At 42.9% G+C, this 17,068-nt stretch overlaps 1 protein-coding gene across 2 annotated transcripts in view; it reads left to right on the top strand.

The window, feature by feature from the left end:
- LOC144085989 (GATOR1 complex protein DEPDC5-like) overlaps nt 1–17,068 on the top strand; it is a 44,508-nt gene that overhangs the window by 9,789 nt on the left and 17,651 nt on the right. The window contains exons 4-7 of one of the 2 annotated variants that reach the window (XM_077615709.1): nt 2,667–2,749; nt 2,986–3,069; nt 3,153–3,202; nt 6,093–9,102. In XM_077615709.1, the coding sequence (XP_077471835.1) occupies nt 2,667–2,749; nt 2,986–3,069; nt 3,153–3,202; nt 6,093–6,324 (449 nt within the window). In that variant the 3' untranslated portion in view covers nt 6,325–9,102. Of the gene's footprint in view, nt 1–2,666; nt 2,750–2,985; nt 3,070–3,152; nt 3,203–6,092; nt 9,103–17,068 lie in introns of those variants that run through there. The other variant, XM_077615710.1, reaches the window with a different exon arrangement.

Genomic DNA, 17,068 nt, shown 5'->3' with positions numbered 1-17,068 from the left:
ACTTATCGACCTAACAATAGTGCATGTTCAGCATCGGGAGAGACGACTAGGATTCGACGGGTTACTCCACAGAATATTTATTCCTGACATAAAGATCCAATGCAGAGCTCTGGGTCTCGGGTCCCTTACACAAACATCTGTAAGTACTCGTGCCCATCGAGAGACTACACCCAAACCGAGTTGCCCAGTTTTTATAACACAAACATGAATAATATATTAGCTGATTAAAGGTATGATGTTGACTGGTCCACGACGGTCTCCAGGGTTCCGCCCTGTCCTGGGACCCTCCAGTTGCCTCCGTATCAGTTGGCCTTGGGTGAAGCCAGCTGCAATCAACCTCAAAAGAACATCCCGCACCGAAATAATTCAGTTTAGTGTAAAGTTACATTAAGCATATGTTTGAGTGTCTGTATATATCAATCCAAGTTAATTTAAATGTGTTTGTTTGGTTACGAGTGCGTTGTCGTGGAAAGTCCCCCACCCTCTCTGTGCGACTCTCTCCCCTCCGCGAAAACCCTAACCCTAACCCGTCTAATTTTAGTTCTATTAAACACATTTTATTACTATTAAACCACTAGTTACCGTATTTACTCGAATTAAACGCGCACTCGAAAATAACACGCAGGTAATTTTGGGCCAAAAACATCTGGAAAAACGCAGTAATCGAATATAGTGCGCACCTAAAATTTCCCGCTGACGAAAATCAGAAATCTTACCTTTTTTTCTTCGTTTCACGATTGTTTTGTTCAAACAAATTTATTCATTAGAATCCTTCAAATGAAGAGTCCGCATCAGAATCTTTAAATAGTCTCTGCAGATATTCCTCTCTCTCTTTGTCTGTCCTCTCATCCGTCTCCTCATACATCTCTTCGTTGAGAATCCTATCAACGTCCACGCTTCCTTCATCCACTTCCTCTTCCTCCCACAACACATCATCCGATTGGCTTTACGAGATGACGTAAAATCCGTGCGTCAAAGTGAGTTTGACAATGCTTTTTTCGATCGAAAATTTGTAATTTATTTTAGTTATTGATTATAACACTGAACTGAGAGAGGGTGAACTGAGACGAGTACGAGGCTAGAGGGGGGCAGTGGTGGTCTCGGCTTTCCGAGATGACGTAAAATCTGGTGCGTCGGCTTTACGAGATGACGTAAAATCCGTGCGTCAAAGTGAGTTTGACAATGCTTTTTTCGATCGAAAATTTGTAATTTATTTTAGTTATTGATTATAACACTGAACTGAGAGAGGGTGAACTGAGACGAGTACGAGGCTAGAGGGGGGCAGTGGTGGTCTCGGCTTTCCGAGATGACGTAAAATCTGGTGCGTCGGCTTTACGAGATGACGTAAAATCCGTGCGTCAAAGTGAGTTTGACAATGCTTTTTTCGATCGAAAATTTGTAATTTATTTTAGTTATTGATTATAACACTGAACTGAGAGAGGGTGAACTGAGACGAGTACGAGGCTAGAGGGGGGCAGTGGTGGTCTCGGCTTTCCGAGATGACGTAAAATCCGTGCATCGGCTTTACGAGATGACGTAAAATCCGTGCGTCGGCTTTACGAGATGACGTAAAATCCGTGCGTCAGTGAGTTTGACAATGCTTTTTTCGATCGAAAATTTGTAATTAATTTTAGTTATTGATTATAACACGCACCCCCATCTATTGGAATTAATTATATAGCAAAAATCTGCGTGTTATATTCGAGTAATTACGGTATGTGTTACTTTGTTAATAGATGGCAAATTAGACCAACTCTTGATGCGTTCGTTTTGAAGATCCCGGCTGAACGTCCGGGTGGAGTCAACCCGTAGAATAAAGATAAAAACGATTAAAACAAAATTAGAATTCAGTTTTGTGTAAAGTTACATTAAACATATGTTTGAGTGTGTCTGTATATATTAATCCAAGTTAATTTAAATTTGTTTGTTTGGTTATGAGTGCGTTGTTGCCGTGGATAAAGCCCTCCCGATGCCTCCCCTGCCTGCTTCTATGTACGTGTATGTCCGTCTGTGTATCCTCCGCGTCTAATATTATAGTTCTATTAAACACATTTTAGTACTATTAAACAACTCGTTATTTGTTACTTTGTCAATATATGGCGAATTAGAACAAATAAAAATGTTTTTCCAATCCAATATCCTGTTTTTGGTGTTTTTTCAGAGGGTTGGAACGAATACATTTGTTTTTAGTTCATTTCAATGGGAACTGTTCGTTCGAGTTACGAGAAGATCGACATACGAGCTCAGCCCCGGAACGAATTAAGCTCGTATGTAGAGGTACCACTGTATGTGAATAAAAATCCAAATATGCTGCAGGGGAATAGGATCGAGGAAAATTTAACCCACAATAGAAGCAAAATCATCTGTGCCTTTATCTACTGACCGTCAAATGCACGTTCTAAAGGTTAAGCAAAACGTGATCACAACTAAATGTTTGAAGGAAACTATTAATTCAATTTAATTTCTAATTTACTGACAAACTCCTTCCCTGAGACAATCAGAAATATACACTTGATTGGTGGCAAAAACTCCAGGGTTTCAACTCGTTATAGCAAGTCATTTTTTTCCACATTTTATCCTGATATGTTCTTGCTTCACTTTGTACTTGGGTTTTAAATCTAAACTTGTGAATGTCATTAATTCCCTTTTTTCTCATCTATCCTTAGAGATTAGTGTGGATCAGGCTGTGGCACAAGCCTTCAGACTTCGTGCATATCAAGATGTCATTATTAATGTTGTTGAACCAAAGGTAAGTGACTTTCTTTTCTCTCCAATGATTTTCAAATGATTTGTACCCTTTTGAACATTTGACATCTTTTAATACGTGACAACCCGTACATTTCAATAGTGCTCTTCCTTCTATAAAACATAAACATTTTATTTTCAAAGCAATCGGATCAACAGTGTAGTATAATTTCAGTCTTAAGAAACAATTTGCAAAATGCAACGATTTACAATCCAAGAATTTCTTTCCCACAATCAAAGGATGTTACTCTCGACCTGGTGGAACTGACCTTTAAGGACCAGTACGTTGGCAGGGGGGACATGTGGCGGCTAAAAAAAAGTTTGGTAGGAGCTGTAAAATTGTATACGTTGCTTGATTGTGTTTTAGGTTGTCAGTGTCATATTTAATTTTGTTTTACCTATTGTAGGTGACCACATGTGCGTATGTGTCACAGAAAGTGGAGTATGCTGGCATCAGGTAAATTATATAGCTTCTGCATTTCAGAATTTAGAAAATCATAAATTACATAAAATCAAAATCAAAATTTAAAAACAAAATATTTAAACAAGGCCAGGCTACATCCTCAGCTTTAAGATAATGAAAAAAGAAATGTTGTTTAAATATTGAAAAGGCACAGCCAGTGGATTTGTTTGATGTGGCCAGAGAGGCAATTAAAAAGTTAAGAGCCAGCAACAGAAAACAAATCTCTGTATTCTGTCTGAGCCTGTAAAATTCTGTGGACCTGCAATGGAAGGTTGTCAAAGTTAAAGGGTCTTTTGAATAAAAGTCAACATTAATAAAATTGATTGAGGCAAATAAATTTTTAACAAGGGGAGTGACCTTCAAGTTGTTTCGGTTAACTTAGGAGCGAGCATTACTCTTGCAAGAGATGTATTAAAATGACTTTTTTAATGTCAATACAGTGGTACCTCGAGATACGAGCTAAGTCCGTTCCGGGACTGAGCTCGTATGACAAGATTCTCGTAACTCGAGCGGAAGTTTCCCATTGAAATGAATGGGAAACAAATTAATTCGTTCCAACTCACTGAAAACACCAAAAACATGCTATTGGATTGAAAAAAATGTTTTATTTCTTATAATTCGCCATATATTGACAAAGTAATAAATAACGAGTGGTTTGATAGTAATAATGTGTTTAATAGGAGTAAAATTAGACACATTTTGCGGAGGGTAGACAGCGGCATACACGGAGGCGGGGGGGGCTGTTCGGGGGGGCTTTATCCACGGCAACAAACGAGGCCGACTCGTAAACGAACAAACAAATTTAAATTAACTTGGATAACTATATAGACACTCAACGTTTAATGTAACTTCAAACAAAACTAAATTCTAAATTTGTTGTAATCTTTTTTACCTTACGTAGTTCTACGGGTTGACACCACCTGGCCGCTCCGCCGAAGTCTTCAAAACGAACGCATCAAGAGTTGTTTGTTTTTGTCTACCCTTCAAAATATATTTCGATAATGTCGCATACAAATGTCATCACAATAGGATAATGCACGACCACTTGCCAACAAGAAATAGTCTTAGAACGATCGCGGGAGATTCATTCCTTAGAAAGAATAACAGGAAATACAATAGTTGACCTTACCCACGTATTGATTGTGGGTAATGAAGTTTTATTCTGAGAAAGGTTGCCATTGCCTATGGGTGTTGTGTGCACGAGTATACTTCATTACCCAGAAAGCCCTCGTTTTGCCCGCGCGTTGTGCGTTTCCTGGTCCTATGAGAAACTCGTCTGAATTAATCGTTCCGTGCTCGTAGATATTGTTATACACGAAAGATATGCAAAAAAAAAATGCCATGGCCACCTGGCTTGGTCGCATCACGAAATTTTGACCGCATCACGGGCGAATTATTCGATCGAAATTTCCCCCGTAAGACGAGCATTTTGTATGACGAGCGGTCGTATGACAAGGTACCACTGTAACTCTAAATAAAGCAAAGCGTTCTTCATTGCAAGCAAATATATAATTATTAATATTCCTAAATAAAGCAAAGCGTGCTTCATTGCCTAAATAAAAAAAATAATAACCCTAACACCTACCAAATTAGAATAAAAAAAATGGCAATTGAGTTTCAAAATTCGGGTATATAAAGCTGGCCTATCAGGTCTCAGATGCGGAAGGCGTGTCAACACACTGTGTTCAAACCACACCTGGCTAAATTAAATGGTAAACAATCTTACACTTGTGCTTTCTATCCTTAAAGGGATTCAAAGCACTTTGAGACAATGTGAATTGAATTGAATGTATTTATGGTCATTATAGAAGTACAATGAGATTTAAAGCTTCACCATGAAGTGCACAGATAATAAGTAGTCAACATAAGTAGTAGCATAAATAAATGGTTATTGTGGAATATTGAGGCACCTGTTAGTCTACATAACATCTATTGTGGAATTAGCAGGCGGCCGTGAATCGCAGATAGCATTGTGTTTATGAGCCAGGGTCGGGCTGGCCTTCCAAGAAAGATATCACACATGGCCAAACCAATGATGAAGGCAGGCAGATGTCCTTCTTGCTTTCATTGTACTGTGCTCTGTCTATAAAAGATGACGAGTTGTGCAATAAAGTAGGTCTTGCAGAGCTACCAAATACAAAGAATCGTCCTTGGTTTACTACGCCAGTTTATAGCAAATTACGAAATCCACATTTTTTTTAGGAAAACTAAGAAAATAAAAAAATCAACTAAATGTCTGATGCAATCAGTGTTTCGAAACGTTACATTTGCTTTTAATAACTTTTTCAGTTAAAATTCGCCGATTGAGGATGGCACAAATCCAAACTACATCCACGTGACCTAAACGGATGTCCCATCCGTTAGGTCACGTGGATGTAGTTTCAATAGATTTTTGAAGCGGCATAGACGTTCGGTAGCCATGGCTTCCAAGCGAAGACGAGACAATTGTGATACTGATATTTTGAAGAAATAAAACGAACTGCAGCCTGCAAAAGTTCAACACGGAATACAGTATTATATATCCGTGTTCGGCGCCATCAACCGAAGGAGAATTCTTTGCGTACTGTAAATATTACTGCAACACAAACTTTTACATTAAGTATGGTCACTGTACTAACACGTGTGTGGGAAAAATCATAAAGCGAAGGCTGGATCGATGAAATCCCAGCAATCCATCTTTACCTCCTTTGGACTAAACTCTGCTACTGTGGATACTCACCAACACAACGCAAGTGTAATACAGATGAAGATGACTTTTTTTTTTTGGTGGGGCGTGACATGAAACTTGAAGGTCCTGAAATACGTTCCCACGAGGTGGCTTTCAAAGAAGCAATGTATTGACTGTGTCCCTGTATTAAAGAAGTCTTTAATGTCTTTTTTTGAGGAGAAGAACGAATCTCCACATCACAACAGCGGACCAGCCTGAGCATACAACTTTCTCTGTAGCCAGACTGCTCTCTGCTACATGCTTTTCTGAACTATATATTGGAATTATTCACAACCTTAAACATGACACTACAGTCGGAAGCACCCCTAAACCACAAGCTCAGAAGACTGATGAAAGATCTCTACCTGAAACTGATGGTGAAGTTCATGAAAACTGTTGCTTTGCGTGACAAACACTTGTTGGAAGTGAAAGTGGATTATGAGAAAATTAGTCTTCCATTTGAGAAAAATGATGGACTTTGTATTGGTGAGAATGTTTGTCAGTTCATGAAAGAGCAAGAAATTCCTGAAAATTTTGACTACCATCTGCACAAGTGAGAAAGTTTTATAAAACTGCAGTGAAATATGTAAAAGAAAAAAATCCAATCAACGAGGAATTGATCAAACATGCTGAGGTAGCTAATCTCAGCATCATCAAAAAAAGTTCGTTGACTAGTGTAAGGTACTTCAACAGATTCCCATGCATGAAGCCTGACTGTGAGGTTGATGCCTCGAAAGAAGAATTCAGCTGCCTGCAATTTGAGGAGCTAGGAGACATTGCAGTACAGGAGAAAGCAGATGTGCAATGGAGACCAGTAGGAGAAATAAAAGACAGCTCTGGAAACCCAAAATATGCTAAGATAACAAAAATACGATTTTTGGTGTTTGGCTGCTCTGCTTCCTGTCTGCAACCAGAGCATATTGTGCATGTGTTCCACTCCATTACTTAGCGTTGTCTGCAGAATGCCAAAGGGAGAAGCGTTGAATGCTGTTTGCACCACGCTCACCGTATTGCGAATCTACGGCAGTAAAGAAAAAGGTACGATTTCTTTCGATTTGATTGGCCATATGGTGTATGTGTGAGTGGCTGGCGTCAATGCCGTAGATCTAAACTTCCCAGGCAAAAAAAGACCTGTGTTGAAAAAGATAGAAGGGGAGACCTCACTCGTACAAAGACCAAAAAGTTTTTTTTTTTTAAAGAAAAGACTCGAGTCAAAGCTGTTTTAAACAGCTGATTTGTATCTCAATGGAAGGAAAGAAAAGAGGGCAGTTTGACCCGTGGCCGTTAGCCCGAGTTGTTTGTCTCGTGGGAAACTCAAGTGCTTTTTCGGTCCAGAAGCTAATGTAAAAGTATTAAGTGGTTAGATGAAGCCACCGACTGTAGTTTATTCATAACATGTTTGAACGTTATTCCAGGTGTAGCGCACCGGTAGAATTAAAGTTACGACCGTAAAAAACGCGTCAGGGGGAAACACACCTGGTTTGCGCGTAAAAATAATTTGTGGGTTCGAGTGAACCCACCTATGCAGTCAATATGAGAACGGACTAAATAAGTGTCTATTAATGTATAACAAAACCCTGAGTTTAAGGTGCCGTGTGTGCACAAGTTGCTGTTAGCGTGCGTGCTCGTTTGGGAGAGTGCATGCGTGTGTGCGCGTGCCTTTGCCAGTTTGGAGGCAAAGAAGAATTGAGGCGGTAAGCATAACAAAACCTATCTTAAATCGGCCGATATGCTTTGGACTGTGTAAAATAAGTGTCAAAAACATATTGTTAAAATTCTGTGGAAAGACCCCCCTCCCTTCATTGAAGTATTAGGCAGAAGTATTCTTTTGAACTATACTGCTCTTTAGCCCTAACCCTAAAGCGTTTGAATTAAAAGCATCTTGTCTCAGCACTACCCAATCCAGCTTGATATAAACGGATGGTTAATTGTTAGTGTTCCAATGTGGTGCCACCAGGTCTATATCCGGTTATCACCGGTGTATGTAAAAAGTTCGGGGGATGTTGATTTGTCTATTGGCGAACCTAACATTTATTGTATTTATTGGTCTTTCAAGCTAGGAGTCAATATGCCGAAGGACCCAGAGGCTGAGCCGGTATCTGGGAAGACCGTCGCCATGGCATTTAAGACCCTTTTAATTGGCTGGACTTCGGCTCTGCATCTGGGTACCCAAGGTTGACGACTTATCCAAAAGAATTGAACACATCGCTGGTGAGTCCATGTGAATGTGTGTTGATAACCTAGGAAAACAAGAGGATGGGGATATTGCAGCCCTGATCCAGTAAAAAGTGGGTATAGTCATTATTGTGGTTAAATATGAATTTACTCCAAAATGGGTAAATCCAATTAATAATAGCCTAGAACATCTCTCTCGTGTGTAAGGATGAAAATTTGTTGAGAACCAGTCCGCCTTTAGTCGTCAAGCTTACATTTATTGATGTAAAAATATGACTCTGCTGGCCATCTTAATATAATGATGTAAAAGTAAATTCAGCTCAAAAGTGATTAAAATAATAATCATAATGATGATTGGATTGGATTGGATACCTGACGATGACGACGACGATGATGGATAACGGTACCGTATTTTTGGATTATAAATCGCAATTTAACTTATACTAGGGTGCGACTTATACTAGGGTGCGACTTATACTAGGGTGCGACTTATACTAGGGTGCGACTTATACTAGGGTGCGACTTACACTAGGGTGCGACTTATACTAGGGTGCGACTTATACTAGGGTGCGACTTATACTAGGGTGTGACTTATGCATGAAATTATTAACACATATCATTCCGCATGTTATTTTCACACTAAACCGCAAGAGAGCGCTCTAGGCCTGTGTTGATGATTTCAACATTGCTGCTAATTTATAAAAACAACTGAGAATGGCTGCTCATGAGAAATCACACTTCACAGTGGTGGTGGCATGTTATGGGGATGCATCAAAATTGCCTCCAATGGTCATTTTCAAACGGAAAACCACGCCAAAAATCAATCCTCCTCAGTTGCAATCGCTGTGAATGAGAAAGGGTGGATGGATCAAGAAATGCTGAATTTATGGCTTACAAAGTGCTACATTAAGTGACCGGATGGCTTCTTTAGAGCACGCAATGCTCTGCTTGTGATGGATAGCATGAGAACACACATCATGCCACAGTTAAAAAATAAATTAAAAGTTTTCAACTCAACACCTGCCATCATCCCTGGAGACTTAAACAAAATACTCCAGCCACTTGATATACCGTGAATAGGAGCTTTAAGGCAGTCTTGCATACCCTGTGGCAGCTGTGGATGATGGATGAAGAGCACAATTTCACAGCACCTGGGAGAATGCGCCATACAACTTTCCTGGAAGTCATTGAATGGATCGACAAAGCATGGGCTTCAGTGGCAACCGAAACCATCCTGTCAGGATTCAGAAAGGCTGGAATAATTGGAACTGCAACTGACGCTGAGTCTGACATGAGCGATGTAGAAGAGAAGTGGCGCATCATCTACATCCCGAGTTGGGGAAGTTGTTTAAAAGTGACACCAAGAATGAAGATTTCATTGTATTTAGTGATTTGCAGTGAAACTGATAGTTTGGTAAACTTGTTAACATGTTCTTTATGCTAGATTTATCTGAATAACTCTTCATCTGTTACGTCGTTACTGACATTACCAGCCATGTCAGTCATGTAACGTTAGTATACCGTACACTTATTCAGCCTTTTGTTCTCTATTTAATCTTAATTTTAAATTGCCTTTCAGATGACGTGTTTTTGGTGTTGGTAATTTTATCAAATACATTTCCCCCAAAAATGTGACTTATACTCCAGTGCGACTTGTGTTTTTTTTCCCTTCTTAATTATGCATTTTTTGGCTGGTGCGACTTATACTCAGGTCCAGAAAATACGCTAGTTATAAATAATAGTAATAATAATCGGACATAAGCCCTGTCGTCATCAACAACAAAAAGCCTAATTGTCATCACACCCAGAAACTGCCTATGACGAAATTGCTAGTGCTTCTCCACAAGGTGCGTTTTCTCGGCAAAAGACCTAAATAAGTGATAGTTTCAGACTCGTAATTTGGCATTCTGCCATTATGGATATATCACATCACCCCCCGAGCGGATCACTTACCTCTCACTGTCTTTCACTTACCTTCAGTCAGCCAGTAGCAGGTAGATCACCACCCAAACATATTTTCATATTACCTCACCCCGAAGTTATTACACAGAAGGGATTGTGTGTTGTGTTACCGCAAGTACAGAGTTCTGATGGATTTGGGGAGAAACTGTCCTTAAGCCTATTTGTCCGTACTTTGTGGGACCTATAGCGTCTGCCAGAGGGCAGCAGCTGGAACAGATTATGACCAGGGTGGTATGGGTCCCCGATGATGTTCTGCTGAGGTAACGGGGGCTGGCAATGTCTTCCACTGAGGGCAGAGAGCAGCCAATGATCTTCTGGGCAGTGTTAATCACTTTCTGCACGGCATTTTTGTCTGCTGCCGTGCTTCCAGCCACACTGTGATGCAGTATGCTCTCCACAGTGGTTCTATAGAAGGTTACCAGAAGCTTGGTGTCCAAGTTGTTCCTCCTGAGTACCCTGAGGAAATGGAGTCGTTTCTGGGCCTTCTTCACTACTGCTGTGGTGTTTGTAGACCAGGAGAGCTTATCCGTGACGTGGACCACCAGGAATTTAAAGGACTGGACCCTGTCTACACATACTCCATTTATGAGGAGTGGGGCCAGATCTGTGCTGTGTTTGCGAAAGTCCAGGATTATTTCTTTAATTTTTGTGGTGTTCAATGTGAGATTGTTTCCCGAGCACCACAAAGACAGTTTTTTGACCTCATCTCTGTAGGCCGACTCATCCCCTCCTGAGATGAGTCCGACCACAGTGGTGTTATCGGCAAATTTGATGATGGAGTTAGACTAGGTGGCTGGTGTTCAGTCGTATGTGTACAGGGAGTACAGAAGAGGACTCTGTACACAGCCTTGAGGGGAGCGAGTGCTCAGTGTAATGGAGGAAGAGAGGTGGGGACCAAGTCTAACAGTTTGTCTTGTATATGCTGCCTTGGCCTTTTTAATGCCTCTTTCCAGCTCTGCTCTGGCAACTCTGTATTGTATCTTGTCCCCTGATCTGAAGGCGGTGTTACGGCATTTGATGAGTGCCTGTGTCTCCTTGGTCATCCAGGGTTTTTGGTTAGGAAAAACCCGTATCCGATTATTAACAGTGACGCTGTCCATGCAGTTTTTGATGTAGGAAAGTACAGTCCGTGTAGTCCTGGAGGTTGTCGTGTTCGAAAAGTTTCCAGTTGGTGCGGGAAAAACAGTCCTGCAGCTGAGAAAGAGTGTCCTCGGGCCAAGTTTTTATTATCTTTATTTGTGGCCTTGTTAGCCTCCGGTATGGAGTGTATACGGGAGTTAGGGATAGGCAGAGGTGATCTGATCCAGCAAGGTGAGGGAGGGAAGTGGCTTTATAAGCATGTTTGATGTTAGAATAAACATGGTCAAGAGTTTTGTCTCTAGTGTGACATTTTACGTATTGAATAAACTTGGGTAGAACAGTCTTTAAACATGCTTTATTGAAGTCACCAGCAACAATAAAGACTCCATCGGGTTGGTCAAGCTGCTGTTTGTTTACAGCCGTTAGCAGGAGGTTTAGTGCCGTGTTAATGTTCACATTCATTCGGAGGTATATAGATCGCCGTTACTATGACGACCGTTAGCTCTCTCGGTAAATAATAGGGCCTACATCGTATTGCCAATAGCTCGAGATCCGGGGAGCAGTGGGTGTCAATGATCCTACTGTCACAACACCATTCAGTATGTATAAACACGCAAAGTCCCCCTCCTTTGCTTTTGCCTGTTAATTCTTTTAAACGATCGTTTCGAAAATGCGTTCGGCTAGCTAGCGATACCGCAGCGTCGGGAATTTGCGGGTGTAGCCACGTTTCCGTGATGAGAATAATGTTACAGTTCCTAACAAAGCTGTTGGTAGCAATTCGAAGTTCCAACTCATCCATTTTGTTGTTGATAGATCTGGCGTTGGTCAAAAAGATACTAGGCAGCGCTGCTCGGTGTGGTTGTTGTCTTAGCTTAGCAGCAAGGCCCGCCCGGCATCTGCCATTTTGCTTACTCTCTCTTCGCCGCCTTCGACGAACTCTGAGTGGGCTGACTATGCACGGAGATCCCGGAGGTCTCGAGATGTCCTCGGGGATATCGTAGGTCCGTTGGTAGTCTGTTCTGAATTCGGATATATCGCATCTCCTTCCGACAGTAATTAAATCCTGGCGACTGTAGAATAACGAACTACACCAGACTGGACAGCATAGAGCCGCTGCGTCAGTGCGCGCCGCCATCTTGGAACTCTATATCAATAAATAAAGAAACAAAAAGAAAACTGGGGGTTTTACTAAAGACAATAGTAACACATATTTCTGTTCTCTGAATTGGCTAAGTGAATTCAAATTTGTATTTCACTGTCCTGTGTCTGAATGTTTTTTGTTATTTTTTAACCTCTCCTTTTTTCAGTCTCCCAGTGTTCTCACAGCTGTGACCGAATGTGATGTGTTTATTTGTTGCTATCAAACTGGGCCGGGAGTCTTTCCCTCTATCATTCATGTTGTTGTTTCTCTTTTATCGTACTTAAATCTGTGTTACGGGAAAAGTATGGAAAATTACTCGACAAAGGAGTGAAATGTACGACGGAAGAGCATTGTCATAATTCTTTACAAATTTGTACAATTGCGGATCTTCGTTTGTTAGTGACGCTAATTTTGAACGAAATTCTTCACAAATTACTTCTAACTGGAGTTTAGACCAAGTTGACGCAGTTGAGGGAAAATTGCTCCCTTGACCTCCCGCTTGGGACGATCGCCTCATGGTCTGTCGTCTCAGAATAGGAAAGACATATTAATCACCAGCACGAGTCTCCCACCACGGCACACACACCTCCCTGCTGGGCGGTTATTCTGTCGAGAGACAGGCGGTTCTGGATAATCATTTGGGTCATGGCGGTTATTTGGGCTTCTCGGCCTTGTTGTAGTCGGATTGACGCGCCGACACAGGCCCGGAACCTGCAGTCAATGGTATCCAGATGCAGGGCGTTCCTTGCCACTCCCACCCAGGGGAAGAGAGCCATCAGGATTTTGGAGGAGACTGACCAGTGTTTGTGTTTGAGGGGGACATCCGAGCCACATGCTGGATTATGGTCGTGCGCTCCAACACTCGTTCATCAGCTTTGACGGTGGTGGCCAACTTGGTGAAGTTAGCGGTCAAAATCACACGGTGAGGTCCGTCCCTACGTGGAGATGACCAGCACTTTCTTTTTACCACCTTGACGAGTACCAGGTCGCCTGGGGACAGGACCTCCTGTGTGGGAGACCAAGAAGATGTCGGCAGATCATTTGCATTTATCAGTTCTTTCTTGGAACATTTTGCATAACCACTGAGTGAGAGAATCAGTTTCTCCTTTTATTTCAGCTTTTTTGGATGGGCATATCTCGACCCACTTGGTACAAGACAGTATTTGTATGTGCCACTTTGGTTCTGTTCGATGAAATCCATGTTCAGAACCTCGAAGGGATATGTCCATGTTTGCCTTGTTCCGGGCTTGGGTCGTTCATTGCCTTGAGAGTTGTCTATAGCAGGTGAGACAGTTTCAGCAAAAACAATTAAAGTAGGTTTGGAGACCTCTGGGACTATACTATCCCTCCTGTTGAGACATGGCTCCTCTCATGGCTTAATTTGACAATCACTTCAAACAATGATCGTGGAACTTATGGCTTGTTTGCATAGAAGCCGTTCTTGTGTTGAGTGGCTCCTGTTTCCCATTGTTGTAGTTTCTCTTTTGCTGGTCGTTAATTTTAAGCCTTTGTAAGAAGGTTTAGTCTCAATTGAAACACTTTCACCTTTTTTGCATATGGAGACAATAAAACCAATGTAAAAGAGTTCCCTATAGTTTTATGGCATTGCTTGCTGAGCAATAATCTTTCCAATCAATATTGGAGTGGTTGCCGTTTCGTTTTATTACGTCAGAAAGTTTATCTCACCTGTCTCCTCAAATGTTTCAACTGAGATAACCTTCTTACAGTGCAAAAGGTGGCTCCACATCCCCCTCTCGGCTATTTTCACGTCTGCTGGTTGGTCAGCAAGACTTGGTATGGATGTTCCCACTTTATGTCGTGCTATTGCTTCTTCTTTATACTGTAGGTTGAGCACCCAGGCTCCTGGCACCACCGTTGGTCCGTTTCCTGTTGAGAAGCACAGTCTCCTTCTGCTAACCCAAATTTATTGCGTTTCCTTAAAGATTTTTTTTTTTCTTTTTCTTTTTCAGTGCCCCCAAATTCCCAATTTCGCAGAGTAGGTTATTTGTTTCTCCAGTCAAGTTTCACATTTGGAGTACTGCTGCTGCATTTTCATCCAAAAAATTCATTTGACGAAATATTTTTTCCATAATTTGTCGCTGCCATCCCTGAAAAAGGACTTATTGGTGATTTCAGAAATTGATTCAAAATTTCTAAATCCTTTTCCACCTTGATATCTAAACGATTGATTATATCTTGGTGGCCAGCCAATCAGAAACACAAAAAGACAGACAACCATTCACACTCACACTCATAATAAGGGGAATTTAGTGTTCAACCAGTCTCAGGACAAAACAGGAAATGTCTTCCATGCACTCTCTTTCCTTTTTTTAATCTCTCTGTCACTCTCTCTCTCTCTCTCTCTCTCTCTCTCTCTCTCAATCTCTCTCTCTCTTCGTCTCTGTCACTCTTCGCACTCCTTCACCTGCTTTTCCCACACTTTCTTTTCTATGCACTTGCAATAATCTTTTCTTCATGCTTACATCAAACCCTCCACAATCCTCAAATTGGGACAGAAACCATCCCTCTCCCCCCATCGCGGCAGACACAGGCAACTCCCCACATCACCAGCCCTCCGATCGCCATTCTGCAGTCTGGCAACAAACCCATCTCCCTTGTCGCTTTCTGACCCATATTAATAACTTACTTAATAGTTAAAACAACAATTCTATTCAAAATTCACCAAAATTGATCTCAATACTTCGTGATTCACCCAATATCTCGGAACACACCAAAACCACAAGTCCCTGACTCTGTCTTAGCGTAGTCCCTGACTCTATTCTCTTATCGGAGTCCCTGACTCCATTAATACACCAAGACTACAAGTCCCTGACTTATTCTTAGCGGAGTCCCTGACTATTCTCTTAGCGGAGTCCCTAACTCTATTAACACACCAAGACTACAAGTCCCTGACTTATTCTTAGCGGAGTCCCTGACTATTCTCTTACCGGATTCCCTGACTCCATTAACACACCAAGACCACAAGTCCCTGACTTTGTCTTAGCGGAGTCCCTGACTTTGTCTTAGCGGAGTCCCTGACTTTGTCTTAGCGGAGTCCCTGACTTTGTCTTAGCGGAGTCCCTGACTTTGTCTTAGCAGAGTCCCTGACTTTGTCTTGGCAGAGTCCCTGACTTTGTCTTGGCAGAGTCCCTGACTTTGTCTTGGCAGAGTCCCTGACTTTGTCTTGGCAGAGTCCCTGACTTTGTCTTGGCAGAGTCCCTGACTTTGTCTTGGCAGAGTCCCTGACTTTGTCTTGGCAGAGTCCCTGACTTTGTCTTGGCAGAGTCCCTGACTTTGTCTTGGCAGAGTCCCTGACTTTGTCTTGGCAGAGTCCCTGACTTTGTCTTGGCAGAGTCCCTGACTTTGTCTTGGCAGAGTCCCTGACTTTGTCTTGGCAGAGTCCCTGACTTTGTCTTGGCAGAGTCCCTGACTTTGTCTTGGCAGAGTCCCTGACTTTGTCTTGGCAGAGTCCCTGACTTGGTCTTGGCAGAGTCCCTGGCTCTGTCTTGGCAGAGTCCCTGGCTCTGTCTTGGCAGAGTCCCTGGCTCTGTCTTGGCAGAGTCCCTGGCTCTGTCTTGGCAGAGTCCCTGGCTCTGTCTTGGCAGAGTCCCTGGCTCTGTCTTGGCAGAGTCCCTGGCTCTGTCTTGGCAGAGTCCCTGGCTCTGTCTTGGCAGAGTCCCTGGCTCTGTCTTGGCAGAGTCCCTGGCTCTGTCTTGGCAGAGTCCCTGGCTCTGTCTTGGCAGAGTCCCTGGCTCTGTCTTGGCAGAGTCCCTGGCTCTGTCTTGGCAGAGTCCCTGGCTCTGTCTTGGCAGAGTCCCTGGCTCTGTCTTGGCAGAGTCCCTGGCTCTGTCTTGGCAGAGTCCCTGGCTCTGTCTTGGCAGAGTCCCTGGCTCTGTCTTGGCAGAGTCCCTGGCTCTGTCTTGGCAGAGTCCCTGGCTCTGTCTTGGCAGAGTCCCTGGCTCTGTCTTGGCAGAGTCCCTGGCTCTGTCTTGGCAGAGTCCCTGGCTCTGTCTTGGCAGAGTCCCTGGCTCTGTCTTGGCAGAGTCCCTGGCTCTGTCTTGGCAGAGTCCCTGGCTCTGTCTTGGCAGAGTCCCTGGCTCTGTCTTGGCAGAGTCCCTGGCTCTGTCTTGGCAGAGTCCCTGGCTCTGTCTTGGCAGAGTCCCTGGCTCTGTCTTGGCAGAGTCCCTGGCTCTGTCTTGGCAGAGTCCCTGGCTCTGTCTTGGCAGAGTCCCTGGCTCTGTCTTGGCAGAGTCCCTGGCTCTGTCTTGGCAGAGTCCCTGGCTCTGTCTTGGCAGAGTCCCTGGCTCTGTCTTGGCAGAGTCCCTGGCTCTGTCTTGGCAGAGTCCCTGGCTCTGTCTTGGCAGAGTCCCTGGCTCTGTCTTGGCAGAGTCCCTGGCTCCACACTACTGCAGTGATAATACTCATTGAAATTATCACATTTCACGGAGACAGAAATCAAAGGGTGAACTCACGATCTTTCTCGTTCCAAACCTGCCCTGGTTCAGAGGGACCCGTCACCAGATCACCGGAGCGGCGAGGGAACAGCTGTTGTCGACAGTCTTTATTTTGCCCTTCCTCGTGCTCCGTCGCCGCTCTGGCAATTGTTGGCTTGTTGGGTCTCGGGTATCGGCATCAAAGTATGATAGATCTGTAATACAACTTCAGGATCAGGTCAAGAAAGAGTGAGATCAATTTAATAGGAAATAGGTTTATTACCAGCCTGCAGAATGGGGAGAGAGCTCGAACAATTGTGAACCGCTCAGTCTGTTGTCCTTGCAACTCTCTCCGAATGAAC

Source organism: Stigmatopora argus, chromosome 12 (genome assembly GCF_051989625.1).
Source record: "Stigmatopora argus isolate UIUO_Sarg chromosome 12, RoL_Sarg_1.0, whole genome shotgun sequence".
Taxonomy (NCBI): Eukaryota; Metazoa; Chordata; class Actinopteri; order Syngnathiformes; family Syngnathidae; genus Stigmatopora; species Stigmatopora argus.
The sequence above is the reverse complement of the archived record's forward strand: the minus strand, read 5'-3'. Positions and strand labels throughout refer to the sequence as shown.